At 34.4% G+C, this 19,645-nt stretch overlaps 2 protein-coding genes across 5 annotated transcripts in view; both read left to right on the top strand.

Annotated features, from left to right (window-relative positions):
• The window catches only part of LOC134855437 (adrenodoxin-like), a 327,732-nt gene that overhangs the window by 94,977 nt on the left and 213,110 nt on the right, over positions 1 to 19,645 (top strand). The gene's annotated exons all lie outside the window — the stretch shown is intronic.
• LOC134855234 (cilia- and flagella-associated protein 61-like) overlaps positions 1 to 19,645 on the top strand; it is a 96,439-nt gene that overhangs the window by 25,891 nt on the left and 50,903 nt on the right. For 3 of the 4 annotated variants that reach the window (XM_063871696.1, XM_063871695.1, XM_063871693.1), the window contains exons 8-17: positions 1,291 to 1,344; positions 1,621 to 1,668; positions 2,037 to 2,138; positions 2,444 to 2,704; positions 15,144 to 15,292; positions 15,732 to 15,855; positions 16,756 to 16,923; positions 17,333 to 17,403; positions 18,469 to 18,595; positions 18,986 to 19,225. In XM_063871696.1, the coding sequence (XP_063727766.1) occupies positions 1,291 to 1,344; positions 1,621 to 1,668; positions 2,037 to 2,138; positions 2,444 to 2,704; positions 15,144 to 15,292; positions 15,732 to 15,855; positions 16,756 to 16,923; positions 17,333 to 17,403; positions 18,469 to 18,595; positions 18,986 to 19,225 (1,344 nt within the window). The remainder of the gene's footprint in view (positions 1 to 1,290; positions 1,345 to 1,620; positions 1,669 to 2,036; positions 2,139 to 2,443; positions 2,705 to 15,143; positions 15,293 to 15,731; positions 15,856 to 16,755; positions 16,924 to 17,332; positions 17,404 to 18,468; positions 18,596 to 18,985; positions 19,226 to 19,645) is intronic. The other variant, XM_063871694.1, reaches the window with a different exon arrangement.

Genomic DNA, 19,645 nt, shown 5'->3' with positions numbered 1-19,645 from the left:
TTTGCTCTCGTGTATCAAAAACTGCCTCAACTTTGTTTTATGTGAGTTTGAAACCAATTTAAGATAACTTTTCAAATATAAAATGATTGAAAAACGCGATTAGCAATCGTTATCAAATCGGAACATAGTCTTTTTTTCGGGTTAACATTTTGTTTAACAAAATCACTTTATCTTTGTTCACAATGAATTCAAATGTTTTAATGTGTCGTCAGCACTTAGCTTAGAAGTGAAGAATGCGCCTGGGACGGCAAAATTTGTGGGCGCGAATCTGACCAAGAACTTCTTTTTTCAAACTGGAAATATGCCTTCCCATAAATTGCAGGCCTTTTGTTTGTCTGCTTAGGTTTTGTCCGCTTAGTTGGCACATAGTAGAATTGATTTTTTAACGCAATTTCAGTGCAGTTGCTTTTAGTGTTTTGAATTACTTCTGTTGTAATTTTTCTTTTGACTTGGTATATTTTGCTGTTTTTTTGCTGACTTAAATGATTTCGGCTTATATTTTATCGGCTTAGAGGCCTAATTTAGGATCGGTTCAAGGGAAGCATAAGTTTTGTGCTTCTTTTCGGATCGAACAAAATGCTAAAAATTTGAGAATAGAATTCATAGTTCAAAGTTTTTCATGACAACAATTATATTTTCGGCGGCTCTACGGGAAATTGTTCAATTTTGTCGTTTCAGTTGCCGCTTCTTATGTTTTTTTTTGTGGAATTTTTATTAATCACTGTCGATTGTGTTTCTGGAAGTGTTTTTTTTGCAAAGTTGTTTTAAGGTTTTTATAATTGTTTTGGACTTAGTAGCTTTCTTCTGTCTGCTGGTAATGAATTCAAATTCAATCAACCATCTGACATAAAAGTAACACACTTGCTTGAGACAGCAAAGGGTTGTGGTTCGAATCCGACCGGCGCCAATTTTTTTCCGAACTTTAATCGTCCGTCTGTTTATTTTCGTCGGCATAGTGCCTGCAGCCCGATTTTTTTGAAGGTTCAGCTGTTTTCTAAGTTGCTGTTTTACACGTGCTTGACGTCAGAGACCGAGAGTTCGATTTCAATTGGGACTTATTTTTCTTGCAAGCTGAAAATTTTCGGCTAATTGATGAGGTTTCACAAAGTTTTTCTTTTCTTTTGATTTTAATCAAGGTCATTCATTTTTGTATCGCAAGTGGCGCGAAGCTCAGCTCAGCCTCTGTACGATATTTCTTCTATGGTAATTGCATGATAAGCATTTTTTCAGGTTTCATATATGAAATTGTGTGATAGGCATTTTTCTTCTATTTTTCTTCTATTGTTTCAGGCTTCAAATGAATCAAGTGTTAAGGAGTCTCAAAATGATGATGGATCCATGAAGGTATGTAATTCAATATTCGTGTGCATAAGAATGAAAGTTAGAAATTGCTTCCACATCGGAAAAATTCTCTATCGGGTAAAACTGAAAAAGCTGCATTGAAAAAGATTGGCCTATGTGATTTTGAATTCAACCTCAACTTTTTATTGAAATGCAAGAACAAAAGATTTAGCTATTCGAAAAACATGTGTATATCCACAAATAAATATTAATCAAGTTTAGTTTTTTTGTATTTTTTAAATAGTTTGCATAAATTACAACCTGGTAGTTTCGTTTCAGATGTCAGTGACGTTGGAGCATTTCAACAGGACCGTCAAACTTCATTTTGTTAGTCCTTCTAGTAAAAGTTACCCAATTGATATCTGGGAGCCAAAATTGTAATTGGGCAAAAAAAGTAGTTTTAGTTTGCATTGTTTAAGAGTAATGAACGTAGTTGAGTACTCAGGTCTTGGTGATTTTTTTTGAGGAAAAAGTCTTAAAAGTCTCTAATAACTACAGATGTGCATTCTTACATATTAATGCATTTATGAATGCACTTAGATATATATGCACTTTTTGAGTTCACTTGAAGTATCTGCTGAAAGTGACGTAAATAGAACTCTCCAAATACGAACGTGGAAATGGCGCGAAAAATGGAAATGACCCCATTGCAATCGAAATAAAATTTTATTTTGATAATTCTTTTTTGGTTTTAGGTCTCAATGCTGGACCAGAATGTACTGCACGGAGGAGCCAAAGAGAAAGATGCTCTAACTAGTAGCGACTGTGTCATTCTGCTCTACAAGCCAACTCAAATGGTATGTATGACTAAGTTGTTGTGGTCTATTTTAGTTTAACATGGAAAGTAGTTTGGTGTCTTTCTAAATTTAACCGCTCGAATAGGTACTTGAAGGCCTGATTCGAGATTTTAAATAAAATACTTGCTGAAATAAGAGCTGGTAGCTTCAATACAACGGAAACGACGGAAGGTACATTTCTCACATGTGAAAGAAATCGCTGATTTTTAGAAAAGGTGTGAATTTTAAGGCTCCAATGGAGGATTGATCGACGATAAGAAGTTGCGCATAAAATTTATTCCAGCTTCAAGTTTAATTTGCTTCAGGAAACCATTGAATCCACCGTTCAAATCTGGAACGCATTTCTAAACAAAGGAACGTCCAACAACATGGATCCCTCAGTTAGTTCAGAGGCTGATTTTGACCCCACCAACAACACTGCCTCAACTGTGGATCACGTGGACTCCCACATGGTGCCCCCACCCTACAATGCGAATGGAGGGAGGGGTGAGCAGATGAAGTTGTTTGTGGCTGATGTGTCGGATACGGAGACTGCGGACGGAATTTCAACTCCGGGAACCATTGAGGTATGTTAGAATTAATGAAAATTTTTGAGAACCTGGTTGTTCGTAGAAATCCGATTCAATAATTCAAAATAGTCTCTAAGTAGTTTTTATTAAGAGTCGATGAACGTATTTCAGACTCCTATATATGTTGCGATGATTATTTTTTCGTTTTGTTTTCTAAAGGACAAGTCTTAAAATTTGTTCAGGATCAAATTTACTCTTTCGCGGTTTGATATATGATTTCTTTTCAAATTCAGTTCATTTCCTTTGTTAAAAGAAAGGCAAACTTCAACATCAAACTTGATCGACTTCTAGTTTAAAAATTTAGTTTAAGAATTTGTTTATCAGATTTCCCAGCGAAACAAAAGTTTTACCTATTGATCACGTTTTCTCAAATTGGGTTAATTTTATCCAAAAAGGGTCAATCATTAATTGTTCTAGAAATTCAATTATCTCTATGGCTTTCTTTTATATTCGAAAAACAAGTCAGTTTTTTTTTATGTTTTCTTGCGTTCATTGACTCCTGTCCATTTGTATATTGGCTATTTTTTAATTATATAGGCTGTAGTGATTTATTTTTTTGTTTTTTCTTAAGGAAAGTTTGCAGTTCTTCTTTTTGCATCGCCATATGGATACTGTCAAGTTAAAATCACTGATTCGTGAAAACCTTAGTCCGTCTCCTTTCGAAAGTTCAGCTCGTCATCACATTTGGCGCGAATTACTTTAATATGTAGTGAATACTCTTATATAGGTCTTGTTGATTTTTTATTTGTTTTTTTTTTACGGAAAAATCTTTAAATTTGTTCACGCAAAGTTTCGTTTTTTCGCGGTTTGACTTATGATTTCTTTTTAAGTTCACGTCATTTCCTTTTTTTAGAAGGGAAGCATACTCCACTATCGAACAGTAAAAGTGTAAAGGTCACGAAAAACGTGATCGACTTCTAGTTTCGAGAGTGGAATTTGTTTTCAGATCTGCCAGTGGAATGAAAATTTTACATATTGATAGTTTTTTTTTTTCAAATAAAAAAGTGTCAATCATCAATTTGTTTCTGGAATTCAAAGAGCATTAAAGACATACTTTTTTCTTCAAAATTCGTTATATAATATTTTTGGAATCTGTTTTTTCCTGATGTCTTTCGTTCATGACTCTTTTCCAACTCTGTTTTCAAGAGTGGATGAATGTAATGAAAATTCTTCTATAGTTCTTGCTGACTTTTTTTTTTTCAGGAAAAGTCTTAAGGCTCTAATAACTACAGATGTGCTTTCATACAGATTTAAGCGTGTATGAATGCACTTATGTTTGTCTGCTTTTTTAAGAGTCGACGAACCTAGTTCAGATTCTTCTATAGGTGCTGATGAATTCTTAGGTTTTTTCAAAAATTTGAAATTTGTTAAGGTCCCAATTTATTTTTTCATGTCTGACTTTTTATTTCTTTGTAAGTTCAGTCATTTCCTTTGTTAAAAGGAAGGCGAATTCCACTATCGAACAGCAAAAGTGCAAAGCTCTTGAAAAACGTGATCGACCTTAGTTTTGAAAGTGGAATTCAATTTTCAGATTTTACTGTGGAATGAAAAATTTTTATATTGATCCAGTTTTTTTTTCAAATTGAGTTGATTTATCAAAAAAAAGGTCAATCATAAATTGTTTTCGAAATTCAAAGAGCTTAGGCAATATAATTTTGTCTGCGAATTTCGTTATATAATCTATTATATATTTGAATGCGGGCTTCACTATCTCGCCATGTTTAAGCTTTTTCAACGTATTATTTTTGCATGTTTAAGCTATATCCTATATTGCAATGGTTAAGATTTTTTTTTTAATTTTCCAATTCGATTTTAGTGGTTATTTTACCGAGTTTAAATTAAGCAGCCCAATATTGATTTAGGGGTTGCGAATTTGGCCTCCAATTTTGAGTGCCCGAGTCATTTTAGTTAACGAGATAAGACGATTTTTGCGATTTTTTCAAAAATTTTCAGAAATTTCAAATAACAAAATAATTTACAATTTGAAGTTCCCAACCCTGTAGTTGGGTGCTGTCAGAGTACTCTAAGGAGTTACAAATCTTGCCTCCAAATATGACTGTTCAAATCCTTGTAGTTTTTGAGAAATGACGTTTCTTGTGATTTTTTCAAAAAATTTTTTCTAAAACTTATATTAATTTTTTTTTCGTAAAATCTGAAATTCCCAACCATGTAGTTGGGTCCTGTCAGAGTAATCTCAAAGATTGCGAGTCTTAACTTCAAGTATGACTGCTCAATTTTTTGTAGTTTTTGAGATATGACGTTTTTTATGATTTTTTCAAAAAATTTTCAGAAAACTTCAGTAAGTTTAAATTAAAAATGTGAAATTCCCAACCCTATAGTTAGGTCCTGTCAGAGTACTCTCAAAGATTGCGAATCTTGCCTCCAAATTTGACTGCTCAATTTTTTGTAGTTTTTAAGATATGACGTTTTTTTGTGATTTTTTCAAAAAAATTTTCTGAAAAATTTAGTCAATTTAAATTAAAAATCTGAAATTCCCAACCCTGTAGTTAGGTCATGTCAGAGTACTCTCAAAGATTGCGAATCTTGCCTCCAAGTATGACTGCTCAATTCTTTGCAGTTTTCGAGATATGACGTTTTTTGTGATTTTTTCAAAAAAGTTTCAGAAAACTTCAGAAAGTTTAAATTTTTTTTTTCTTCAAAATTTGAAATTTCCCACGCTATAGTTCGGTGTTGTCAGGGTACTCTAAAGAGTTGCAAATCTTGCCTCCAAATATGACTGTTCAAATCCTTGTAGTTTTTGAGAAATGACGTTTCTTGTGATTTTTTCAAAAAAAATTTTCTAAAACTTATATTAATTTTTTTTTCGTAAAATCTGAAATTACCAACCTTGTAGTTGGGTCCTGTCAGAGTAATCTCAAAGATTGCGAGTCTTAACTTCAAGTATGACTGCTCAATTTTTTGTAGTTTTTGAGATATGACGTTTTTTATGATTTTTTCAAAAAAAATTTTCAGAAAAATTTAGTAAGTTTAAATTAAAAATGTGAAATTCCCAACCCTGTAGTTAGGTCCTGTCAGAGTACTCTCAAAGATTGCGAATCTTGCCTCCAAATTTGACTGCTCAATTTTTTGTAGTTTTTAAGATATGACGTTTTTTGTGATTTTTTCAAAAAAATTTTCTGAAAAATTTAGTAGATTTAAATTAAAAATCTGAAATTCCCAACCCTGTAGTTAGGTCATGTCAGAGTACTCTCAAAGATTGCGAATCTTGCCTCCAAGTATGACTGCTCAATTCTTTGCAGTTTTCGAGATATGACGTTTTTTGTAATTTTTTCAAAAAAGTTTCAGAAAACTTCAGTCAGTTTAAATTAAAAACGTGAAATTCCCAACCCTGTAGTTAGGTCCCGTCAGAGTACTCTCAAGGATTGCGAATCTTGCCTCCAAGTATGACTGCTCAATTTTCTGTAGTTTTGAGATATGACGTTTTTTATGATTTTTTCAAAAAATTTTCAGAAAACTTCAGTAAGTTTAAATTAAAAACGTGAAATTCCCAACCCTGTAGTTAGGTCCTGTCAGAGTACTCTCAAAGATTGCGAATCTTGCCTCCAAGTATGACTGCTCAATTTTTTGTAGTTTTTAAGATATGACGTTTTTTGTGATTTTTTCAAAAAAATTTTCTGAAAAATTTAGTAGATTTAAATTAAAAATCTGAAATTCCCAACCCTGTAGTTAGGTCATGTCAGAGTACTCTCAAAGATTGCGAATCTTGCCTCCAAGTATGACTGCTCAATTCTTTGCAGTTTTCGAGATATGACGTTTTTTGTAATTTTTTCAAAAAAGTTTCAGAAAACTTCAGTCAGTTTAAATTAAAAACGTGAAATTCCCAACCCTGTAGTTAGGTCCCGTCAGAGTACTCTCAAGGATTGCGAATCTTGCCTCCAAGTATGACTGCTCAATTTTCTGTAGTTTTGAGATATGACGTTTTTTATGATTTTTTCAAAAAATTTTCAGAAAACTTCATTAAGTTTAAATTAAAAACGTGAAATTCCCAACCCTGTAGTTAGGTCCTGTCAGAGTACTCTCAAAGATTGCGAATCTTGCCTCCAAGTATGACTGCTCAATTTTTTGTAGTTTTCGAGATATGACGTTTCTTGTGATTTTTTCAAAAAAGTTTCAGAAAACTTCAGTAAGTTTAAATTAAAAACGTGAAATTCCCAACCCTGTAGTTAGGTCCTGTCAGAGTACTCTCAAAGATTGCGAATCCTGCCTCCAAGTATGACTGCTCAATTTTTTGTAGTTTTGAGATGTGACGTTTTTTGTGATTTTTTCAAAAAAGTTTCAGAAAACTTCAGAAAGTTTAAATTATTTTTTTTTCTTCAAAATTTGAAATTTCCCACGCTATAGTTCGGTGTTGTCAGGGTACTCTAAAGAGTTGCAAATCTTGCCACATGCGACTGCTAAGCGAGACTGCTCAAATGCTTTTTGTTTTCGAGATGTGACGTTTTTGATTTTTTCAAAATTTCTGGAAGAACTTATCTACAAATTGAAAAAATACTAACTTGATGAAGATACAACCTTATTGTCAGCGTACACCCAGGCGTCTCAAATCTTGCCTCTTAATATGAATGCTCATATCCTTTTAGTTTCTGAGATAAGACGTTTTTTTTTCAATTTTTTTTTCGGGAAATTTATGTTGAAAAAATTCACAAATTTTTGGATTCCTAACCCTATAGTAGGGTGCTCTCAGAGACTCTCAGTGGTTGCAAATCTGGCCTCCAAATTTCCCCTGAGGCCAATTAAGTTTTCGAGATGACGCTTTTAAAATGAGAATTAAAAAAATTCAAAATTTCGAAATTACCAACCCTGTAATTGGGTGCAGTCAGAGTACACTAAAAGCTTGCAGATGTTGTTTCCAATATATGCGGTTTTTCATGAGCTGTCGAAAAATTTTGAACCACCAAAGGTGCGTTAAACGCTAGTTTTTACATAATTTTTTCTTCGGATTAATCTGTTTTTTTCCTGTTTTCTTGCCTTCATGACTCTTTTCCAACTCTGTTTATCTTTTCAAGAGTCGATGAACGTAGTGAAGACTTTTTTATAATTCTTGCTGATTTTTTGTTTCTTTTCAGGAAAAAAGCTTAATGCTCTAATTATTACAGATATGCATTCAAATATATTAATGATTTTATGAATGCACTTAAGTGTAACTACTTTTTAAGAATCGATGAACGTGCTCAGTCAATTTCCTTTGTTAAAAAGAAGGCAAACTCCACTATCGAAGAGTAAAAGTTTTAAGGCCACGAAAAACCTGATTGACTGCTAGTTTCGAAAGTGGTTTATAATTTTGGTTTTCCCAGTCGAATAAAAACTTTACCTAAAAATCTTGTTTTCTAAAAATGTATTGTCGTCATCGGAAAAGTGCTTAACATAATTTTTTGTGGAATTTCAAAGACCTTTCAGACCATTTTTTTAATTTGAATGCTTACTTGCATTCATTATTTGAAAAAAAACAGTATTTTTTTCTGTTTACTTGTGCGTTCATTGACTCTATTCCAAATATGAAAATATAGAAGGAATTTGTTCTTTTAACGTTAATGTTTATATAATAGTGAATTTCTATTAGTCAAATGTCAATCAAAGAAATCGTGTGGCCGTTTAATTTTTTCGATGTTTTCGTCAGGAAAAGGATTGAAAGTTTTTGAACATTGCAGCTTAATTTTTTTTTCGAATGACATTAATGACGTCTTGACAGTAAAGACTTCTTTTTACAGTAATGACTTCAATTTCAAATTTGGGTTTAATTTCAAAACTAATTTTCAGGTTTCTCTGCGGATTAAATCTTCATTCAAAGAAAAAATATCTTTTTTCTCAACTTGGTTTTTATCGAAAAATATTCAAAATCATAAAAGAGTTTTCTGGCCACATCTGTTTTCTCTAATTTATTTGTCGTTTTTCCTCAGAACTAGAATTTAAGCAGAACTAGATCTTTTTTCATTATTAATGCGCGTTCATTGATGACTGGTTTTCAGGAGTAATGAACGTAGTGAGGACTTTTTATATGGGTATTGGTGATTTTTTGTTAGTTTTTTTTTCCTGAAAAAGTCTCAATATCTGTTCACGCTGTTTTGATTTTTCACGGTTTGACTTCTGATTTTTTGCAGTTCACTTCATTTCTGTAAAAGGTCTATCGAACAGCAAAAATGTAAAGGTCGCGAACAACGTGATTGACTTCTAATTTCGAAAATGGGCATTATTATCAGATTTTCCAGTGAAATGAAAGTTCTGCCTTTGATCCAGTTTTCTCAAATTTGGTTAAATTATACAGTAAAGTGTTCATAATAAGTTGTTCTACAAATTCAAAGAGATTCAAGGCCATCTTTTTCGAAATTCAAAAGTTGAAGGTTTTTGAAAATAAAGCAAGTCAGTTTTTTTTTCAGTTTCCTTGCGTTCCTTACTTTTTCCCAACTGTCCGTTGGCTATGTTATATAGTTTTTGAACGGGTTAACAACTAGTTCAACAGAATCGATTGAATCATTTTACCTTTGGTTAATTTGAAATCAAAATTCAGATGTTTATCTGCGCCTGTAGCAAAGGGCTAACGCAACTCCCTTTTAAGAGAAAGGCCAAAGTTCGAATCAGGCCAGGGCCTGTTTTTTTTTCTGTAAACGGAAAATGGTCCGCGGGTCAAAAAATATTTCTCCGACTTCAGTTTGTCTGCTTGTTTTTTGTCGGTTCAGTTGCTGCAGCACCGAATTTGCTTAAAATTAAGCGTTTCTTCCTTAAGTTATCAATCATTTCGGTGTATTCCGGTTTCCAGCAAGTAATTGAGTGCAAGAAATTTTCGGGACCTGTTTTTTTTTGTGAAAACTGAAAGTGTTTGACCTTCTAGACTTTCGTGTCTGTCTATTTTTGTCGGCTAGTGTCCCGCAGAAAGTTTCGGTCTCCAGCATTTTGAAAGCCTTTTGCAGAGTTTCCAACGGTGAAGGTAGTTTTGTTTCAGTAAGTTTTCGTCCTTTTTGCAATTCTTATAACTTTTTAACAAAAAAGATATTTCTTTTGGATCTACTTAACAGTCCCCCCTATTGTATCTACTAAAGAATCACTCCTGTAAACAAAAACCGTAAATTCGCACTGAGCGCTGTATGTAAAATTCGAATTTGCACGTAACCTACTTAGCAATCACCCCGTTCTTGAAAGGGGAGAGATTGTTAAGTGGGCCCCTTTTTTTCATTTTTTCCATATCTTTATAAGCATAGTCATTTATTTTTGTATCGCAAGTGTTGCGAAGCTCAGCTTCGCCTCTGTGTCAAAATTGACTTGGACGCAATTTTTTTGGACAGAAAATAATCAGAAATCAAAATATTTGGGTAACTTGAAACCGGAGCATTACTCCTTTGTTATTGAGGTTTGTTTATTTGAGTAAGCTATTTCAAATGTGTGACAGCCTAATATCAGTGAAATCCTTTGCATTTGTTGTGTACAGAAAAGTGTCAACAATGAGTATTATTCAATGAAACCATTAAGTTCATGGGTGCTATTTATTGTTTTACGTATCCTTGAGCCCAAACATTTAGAAACATTATTTATCAAATCGCAGTTGATGGTTGTTACTTGCCATCTTAGTATTATCTTTTATCAAACATTATCACAGCTAACAAAACAAAGAAAAATAAGTTAGAAAAATGATGCTATTTTTTCTATGTTTTGTAACTTCTCAGTTATCTAGCTTCATATTTGGATCAGCAAATGACATTGTTGTTAAATCCACGTTCGTGTCAGCCTGGTCTTCTTTACAATTCTTAATTCCCGTGAGCAAGCCTTTTAACGATAACGATTTCTGGTCACTTTGTCGAAGGCACAGTGTTTACTACTGTCTAAATGCTTTTGTAACTGATGATGATAGAAATAACCCAGGGGCGGCTTTGGAAAACTCGAAATGGGTACAATAAAAAGTGCGAGTAGGAAGTAGTTCAATATTAAGATGCGGATTAATTTCAAAACTAACCCCCTCGCCCCACTATCAAAAGGGGAGTTTTAAAAAATACCCCCCCCCCTCTCGCCCCAATATCAAAAGGGGAGGTTTTAGTGCTTGAAGAGCCGAATGTCCGAACGTTATGTCAGTCAATCAGAACTCTGTTTTCAAAAATTCGTTGAAGAAGTTTAAAGGACGTTGATTGTTAGGTTTTTTCGCAAGTTCGGTCCTTTTTTCATGAGAATAGGCTCAGTACTAAATCAGAATGTGCATAACAATACAACTCAAAAAGTACGTAAGCCAAATATTCTCCGCTACATGCTGAAGCCCTCCAAGAGCGGGGCTAAGGAAAGGGTAATTGAGAAAACAGTTTTTAAAAAGTTTTCAACCTCTTTATCGTTTTTACGTCGAACCAATTTTTGCTCTTTTGAAATGCCAAAAGACCTAATTTTTATAGAAACTTCTTGTAGAAATATTAATATTGAGCCAGATATGACATTTTTTAAAACCGCTCCTGATATAATCCAGCATATCAAATACAAACAGGCGATAGATTTGGAGCCCGAGATCCGGCTATAAATCTATTTAACAAACTGAAGACATATATTATTGAAGAATGCGACCGTCTCTTTGTACCAGTATTTGAGCAACATAACCATTTTTTATTCATAGAAGGCTGCTGCGAAGGTCAATTTTACTATTACTTTACATATGGGTTTAGGGAAGCTTTACTTACACCGATGGAGTATATGGCAAAACTTTTTGACTATTCCGAGGAAGGTAAACATCTGAATTACATCTTATCGTACTATGACCATAAATGTCAGGTTAATATAATCACCGAGTTAGGTTTTGGAATCGGAGCTCTGAGAAGAGCGAATCATATGCGTGGAATGATAGACGAGCGTCAAGGTATCCCTTATATGTTAAAAATTGGACACGAATGGACTACAAGAATACCGTATGAGAATCCGGGTGATTTCGTTACTTTCAGCTGGTTCAAAACGAATGTAGTATGTCCAGATCAGCCCTGGATTTGTGGAAATTAAAACAATTAATTCATCTTCTTCGCGAGGTGGAAGATGGTGGCAAAGATTTGACGGACACGGACGAAACCAGAGTCACCTAAGATTAACCTAGCATATTGATTTTATAATTGTTTTTAATCACCAGCTGGATGAAAAAAAACCAGCTGGATTTTTTTATCACTGTTTTCCCAAGTTGGACAAGTTCAAGTTGATTAGTGTCAAGCAAAAAAGCGGTTTTGGAGATTGAAGTCGCCTGAAGTTGATGTATATTGTTCTATCAAACTGGGAAACTAATTTTACGGTAACGGTCGTTTTGTATTGTCAATGAACTTATTTAGGTCGTGTTGTTTTTTTGAGAAAAAATATTATGATGAACCTAATGAAGACTTAAATAGGCTTTGAGGGTTTTAAAGTAATATTTCAGGAAACGTCTGAAAGGTTTGTTCAATCTTAATATTAAATTTTCGCGGTTTGTTTTTTCATATCTGAAGATAGATTCTATAGGTATTTTCAAAGAATTATTTTGTCAACCTCTTTGAGTCAATTGGCCCTTTTCCAACTTGTCTGTTGAATGATGCTCCAACCATTGAAGATGGGGAGGAACTTAGTATTCATCTATGTTATTGTCTTCTTTTCTTTGTGTTTCCACGCAAATTAAGGTACCACAAATAATCATTGTAACGGGTCGAGTGATATAACACATTGATGCCCTTTCAGTCTTGATATGAACGATATTACAAAAATTCCAAAAAAAAAATTATGCTGGAGCTGAGTAAAACCGGTTTGAAGTTATAAAGTTTCTAACTAGCGATCAAAGCGACCGAGAAACGTTCGTTAAATGAAAAGTTGTCATTTTTGACTTAACTGAACGAAAACTAGTTTTGTAAGCTACATTTAGCGCTTTGGCAATAAAATTTTCTAGTATTAAAAAACTATTGCCAAACAGAAAATTTTCGTTTTTGATTTCTTTTATTGAAGACTGTTGTAAATCATGTCTAATTATTCCCTTGCTACGCTTGTGTATAGTTATTTTTTCACATCACGTCAAGATATGACACTAATGTGATAAACTTAGTGTTTTAAAGAAATGTTTTCGTAATTTTTAAGAGTCAATGAAAGTTGTGAAGACATTTAGAAAGGTCGTGATGATTTTTTGTTTTATTTTCAGGAAAAGTCTAAAAATCGTTCCGGCGCAAATTTGCTTTTTTTTTGTGGTTTGACTATTGATTTCTTTTTAAAGTTGACGTTTGTTCTTTGTTAAAAGGAAAGCAAAGTCCACTGTCGAACAGCAAAGGTTACGCAAAATGTGAATGACTGCTATAATTCTAAGACTCTTATTCAGAGCAAAGAACATAGTTGCTTTTAAGAGTCGATGAACGTATTTCAGACCCTATACAAGTCGCGATGATTTTTTCAGGTTAAATTAATGACGCTCAGTTTTTTTCCGAGTTTCGACTTTTCTTTTCAAGTTCAGCTCATTTCTTTTGTTAAAAGGAAGGCAAATTTCACTCGAAAGCGTAAAGGTCATCAAAAAAAGTGAGCGACTTCTAATTTCGAAATTGGAATTTATTCATCAGATTTTCCAGCGAAATAAAAGTTTTCACCTCTTGATCCAGTTTTCTCAAATTGGGTTATTTTTATCAAAAAAGCACCAATCATTAATTGTTCGTGAAGTTCAGAAAACATTTACTGGCGTATTTTTTTCTTTAGAATTCAAAAGTCATTATTTTCTTAATGATAGAAAACTGTCATTGGAAATGAAGTGATTATGAATAAGCGAGTTATTGGAACTATCAAAATTTTTATAATAATTCAAGCTATTATCAAAATGATATCTGGCTTCGAAATCCAAAGTATTGCTAAAATGTTTCTAGCTAACAAAATCAACTTGAAGCAAGTATAATTGGTTGCTGTGCAAGGAGCACCAAATGTTCCGACCACATTCATACAAATTCGTTTCTCTTGTATTTCCTTCAAATTTGTGCGTGGCTTGAGAAAAGAATTATACGAAAGCATAGAACGTTAGCGAATTAGGTATACTTCGGAAAAATTTGTTTCCGAAGTTTTTTCGAATTTTTTGCAGAATAATTTTTCGATTTTGTTTGAAACTTTTTATTAGCAAGGAAGCACCAAATGAAGCCTCCAAAACTAGTTCTCCTGGGGTAAACCTAATTGTCACTACTTAAATAAAATTGAAAGACCTTCTTGCTGGCTTTACTCGCTCGAAATTAGACTAAAGTGAATTAACAGTCACTGAACCTTGTGAAGACTCTTTTATAGGTCTCTGTGATTTTTTTCCAGGAATTTTCGCGTTTTGATTTGATTTCTTTATGAGATCAGTTCAATTCTTTTGTGTAAACGAAGGCAAACTCCACTATCGAACTATGAAAGTGTTAAGGTCACGAAAAAAGTTTTCCAGTTAAAAGTTTTTTCCTATCGATCCACCATTCTCAAATTGGGTTAGTTCAGTCAAAACAAGTGTCGAGCATAAATTGTTCTTGAAGTTCATAGAAATTTAGGATCATTTTTTGCATTGAAATTCAAAAGTCGAAGTTTTTGTCAAAAATTAAGGCATTTTTTTGTTTCCTTGCGTTGATTGACTCTTTTCCATGTCTGTTGGCTATGTTTTTCAAACCGGTTTTTCTCGATACCGATAAAATTTTTGTCGTTCGAGTGTTGACTCGGAGTGCTTTAACATATTATATCGCTAGAGCCATTCTATTAATTTTGTGGTACCTGATTTTTGCGAAAAAAAAGTTATTCAAGTTAAAACACCCAGAAAAAGTTTTCATTTTTTATCATTGAAAAAATGGAACAGTTTCAGCCTATAATCATCCTCTTGAAAAGAAAGTTTTATCAGTTGATTCAATTTACCATAATTGACGTGACACAATTCAAAGTTTCAATAATAGAATACCTTGTCTGAGAATAAAACAAGCCATGGCTGAGTGGTTACGGCCAGTGACTGTTGATATGGAGTTCCGGGTTCAAATAATGTAGTGCCTGAGATATTTAACTTTGAAGGTGTTTTTCAGGGTGTTCGTGAAGTGCGTCTTCACCTCTGTAATAATTAACAATGTGTTCGTTTCATCGTAATTGCAAATTCATTTCAAAAATAGAAATGTTTTGCAATAATATCGTCAAAATGTGCAGCCTGTTTTTAGAGGCTTCTGGTCCTCAATCAACATCCTTCTTTAATTGTTGTTGCTAGTTTGCTCTTCATCTACAGTTTATAAAAATTTGAAGGATAACGCATAAATTCTATCTTTGTAGATGTTGAAGCATATTTATATGTTGACTTCGGGTTGCGCTTTGATACCCTTCCAAGAGGTTGAATTAAATTTGAAAACTGTTTAAATACTCGTAGAATGTGTTTTAACTTATACATGAAAAATATAATTATTCTTTTCTTGCTATGTGTAATTTTAAAATCATAAAAGATTCACTATTCTCTTTAATGAAAATGGCTGGTTTTTAGGATTTGGCGGCTGAGTTCAGTGTGGGAGTGATGGAGATGTCACTTCTCTCTTGTGCCCAAGATGCCACTCTTCTGAGAGATACTCTTTCCCATTTGACTGAAGCCATCTGCAGAACTCATTATGGACTGAGCACACCCTCACTACCTGAGTAAGTCACTAACACGTTAAGCAGTTCCAGATCCCCCCTCTGTGAAACCACATTTGTTTGAGTTTTTGCGTTCTGGTCGATACCGATGAAAATCGGAGGTTATTAGGAAAACAATTTAATTTTTTCCGCTCAGAGAAGTCTGAAAACGGACCAGAAGGTCTCATGACTATCTCTCAGGCTAATGTTTAATGGTTGTAAATGCGGTATATAACAAGCACTACTGAAATACTAGCCTGAAAACATATTATTATTTATTTTTACTTTTGCTCTTAATGTCCGATTGTTTTTAAACTTGCGATAACAACTGACTTGCGAACTGATGAAGCATTGCATGCATATTTGTTCTTCACAACCGACCTTGTTAAATCGCACGTTGCATTATAAAATAATGCTTATGTGAGTTGGAAGAAAAGGAAAAAAGAACGTCGATTTGTTTCAGTGACGATGAAGGACATCACTCGGGTGATAAATCGCACTCGACGAACAAGAGTAAGACCTCAACCAGACCACCGGTCTCACTCTCAACCATTGCAGCCCCAGTCCCATTTGTGCCAGAATACAAGGTAATCAGTCATATCCTGTTTTATTTTCAACATACTGTTATAACTAATTGAAATATTATTCTTGACGGCAAACTCCACTATCGAACAGCTAAAGTGGAGTAAAGAATTAACCAGTTATCCAGTGTTCTCAAAATTAGATAACTTAACAAAACAAATTCTAATTTTTAACAGTATTTGAAATTCAAAGAGCTTTAACGGAATGTTTTTTTTTCAAGTTCGAAAGTTCATAACTTTTTGATCGATTTTTTTTTGGTTTCTTTGTCCTTCTATACTTTTCCAACTGTCTGTTGGTTATATTCAACTAAATTTTTGAAAACAAAAAGTTACGTCCTTTTCTACTCACTATGTTGTAACGCAATTTTTTTTTTGGTGTATTGCAATTGTTGCGAATCTCCAATACGCCTCTTTGATACCTGGTTTGCGCCGAAAAACAAGCAAAAAAACTTAACCCTTGAAAACAAAGCTCTTTCCCACAAACAGTGAGAACAAGCGAAAATTCGAAGCCGGCGAAATTTCAAAACCAGGCTGTGCCATAAGCCACCACTTGCTCCGCTGCGCTTACGTTCGATAAGTGGTATTGTGCGCGTGAAATAATGCTGGGCGCTCAGTCTAGTGTTACGAAATCTGCATTCTAATTTCGATGTAGATTTAAATTTTCAGATATCCCAGCGAAATAAAAAAAATTATCTGAAAGTTGGTTAATTTTATCAAAAAGCCTATCATTTTTTTCTTCAAATTCAAAGGGCTTTTAGGCCATATGTTGTTTTCTTTGAATTTTGAAAGATGACGTTTTTTTTTTTCAAAACAAGTCCGTTTTTTTCTGTTTACTTGCGTTCATTCATTTTTTTCCAACTGGATATCTTTGCCCATGACTTTACTTGAACTAGATTGTTACAACAGGGAGAGAGCAACTGTTTCTGCATCCAACTGTTCTGCATGAGGGAGGAGTTGGAGACCAGAAGTGGGGACTTCCTAGCCAGTGCATTTCAGTGTTACCCGGACAGAGACTACTGTGTGTTGACTGTGCCCCATTTGGTGCCGGAGTTCATGCTCCTGCAACAGTTTGTGGTGAGTAAATTCTTGCTCGTGGTTTTCATATGAGTATAAATTGTCGTATGGTTAAAGAAATATCATCGTCATTTCTTTTTACACCGTGTTTGGAGTTAGATAATAGGAAGTTACGCTGGTTAGATTTGGAGCCATTCAAAAATCTTCGAATAAAATTTTCGAAAATGCTGGTTAGATTTGGAGCTGTTCAAAATTTTTTGGATAGAATCATAGAATAAATCAAAAATGATGACATCTATGTTTTTGTATCGGTTGATTCCGTTACTGGATAACGCATGGTTTCTTTTTAAGGAAGGTCTTTTTGGCTCTTTTTTAACTTGATAAAAAACCTTGTAGTCCTTCAAAAGATACCCTTTGGTATTCTTCGACGGAATCAATGAGACACTGTTGACGATATGTGGTTGTTTAGAGAGTGACTCCGCGTGTGCAGAGTAATCTGGGCCAGGAGTTGTACATCTTCAACCGATATGGACTGCTCAGGTGAGTTCGTTTTACCTTCAAGCCTCGTGGATTTGTTCGTGGTGAACTAGATTCAAATCTCACATCTGTCATCAAAAATTGGCGATTGGTGGGGACCTAGTGTCATTCGCCTCCTCAAGGTGGGATCGGCTGCGGATAAATGGATGACATTATCCTTCCCCAAGGTTGGTCAGGCGTGGATCAGGACCGGGAGCTAATAAAAATTTGCGAACTAGTTTGTGTTACGGCAAGCCCCGAAACATAACATTTGTTGTAATTTTATTGGAATTCGAGTTAGCTTTTTCGATAGAAATGTGGATCTTTTTTGTGTTTTTTTTTACAAAACTGATTCTCGGAGGTCTCCTGAACTTTTTTTTTATAAACTGGGGTATAACATGTAACAGGTGACAATTGATAACATAAGACAATTCGTAACAAGGTATTGGCAAGGATGATAGGTAAATAAGACGACAGGCCATTAAGACGACAAGACATTAAGACGACAAGACATTAAGACGACTAGATATTAAGGCGACAAATAAATGTTATTACATTTAAAATGAGCTGTTTGAATTTGAGCAAATTGTATTTCTCAGAAATCAAATTGGAGAATTGCGTAGAGCGCCGTATTAAAATCCCACCAAAAGAGGTCGTCTTAACAGCTTTAGTCATATTGACCGGACATCGTCGGCAAGTAGCGACCACTTGCTCTGCTGCGCTTAAATTCGACATGAAAGTTTGTGTGCGGGAATCGAAGTGCCGCTGTACTTATTGTTAAGAATTGTCGCCTGTAACCATTTGTCTCCTCTTTTTTGTGGAGTTCTCTCGACAAACTGACGAAACGTTGTCCAAACTCATTAGGACTATTCTTTTCCACAAGGGATGGGCCAACATACGAGATTTTCAGCTCATCCTTGAGAACCGCTGTTGTGCCCCTGCTTGAGAACTACATGCAATTTTTTTGGTTATTTTTCTGGGCTGGGTAATGTTGCCTCACCCTCAAGCAACGAGCACGGATCATGGGTTAAGTAAGTTGTAAAATGATAGAGTAATTTTTAAATTTATGTTGGGTTTGTTATGTTCCAGTGACTTTGAGGTGCGTCCGTGTCTGTCGGCTGATCTGGCCCAGATAGAGAGACTGACAGCTGGACTGGAGCACAGAGATAGGATGCTGGCTGATGTCAGACAGTACAACGAGGCCAGGAGAGACAAGGTTTGTATTATTCCAATCATCAATATTGTTAAATGACAAGTTAAAATCAGTTTTTGATTGTATGTATAACTGTTATTTAATTTTCAAGTTATAATATTTCTAATGATACAAAACGGCGAAAGTGCGCAGAGTTTTTCTGAGCACTGTATTTATGTTTAGAAAGAACGATTCAACTAATGCCGACATGGTTCGGAAAAGTAGAGCCGTTTTCCGTTTTATGGCACCAAAAATTACTCATCGACTCTGACGTTGGCTTTGTCATAAAATTTTTCATTATCGAACGATTGTTTCAGAGTGGTGTTCCAACTGTATGTTGGCTATGTTCTTATTTCTCAACCAAAACTACTGAATATAAAGATCACTAAAGTAATTTGTTGGTACTGTGTTTAGGACGGCACCCCTCTACACGCCTTCTCAGCCTGTGTGGGAGGTCCTGGTCTGCCCAACTCCCCCAAACAAGTGGTGGGAATCTGTGTAGTGAGACAGGAGGAACAGATAGAGTATCTGAAGAGTTGTTTCAACATAGAGGACTTTGTGTACTATTCGCACCATCAGAGGAGTGAACATGGACATCTGCACCATATGGTGATGAATCCGATATTCCACCATCTAACAAGGACATTCCTGAAGGTAATTCAGTTTTTGGTAGAAAATTATCTAGGAAATACAAAATTTAGGTGAATAAGAATTGTTGGTTAATCTGGTAGTGGATACAAAATAAATTAAAGTCTTAATAAATGTGGAAATAAGGACATTCGTGAAGGTCAGTCCCAAAATAACTAATTATAGAGTTTAAAAGCCGATTGTAAAATTTGGCATCATAACTGGAAGTACTAAATAAATTATTAAACTTTGTTGGTGCGGAAAATGATCTGTTGGGAGATGTGTATCCATTGATATACCGTGAATGTAATTAAAAGTTTATGTTCCGAGCATTTGAAAAATGGGAAGGAACTGTGTATTCGGGTGTTTTTTTTTTGTTTTCCACGCAAAATCAGGTACCACAAATATTTATCGCAATAGGTCGAGTGATATATCATATTAAAGTCC

The sequence above is a fragment of the Symsagittifera roscoffensis genome, chromosome 10 (assembly GCF_963678635.1).
Source record: "Symsagittifera roscoffensis chromosome 10, txSymRosc1.1, whole genome shotgun sequence".
Taxonomy (NCBI): Eukaryota; Metazoa; Xenacoelomorpha; order Acoela; family Convolutidae; genus Symsagittifera; species Symsagittifera roscoffensis.
The sequence above is the reverse complement of the archived record's forward strand: the minus strand, read 5'-3'. Positions and strand labels throughout refer to the sequence as shown.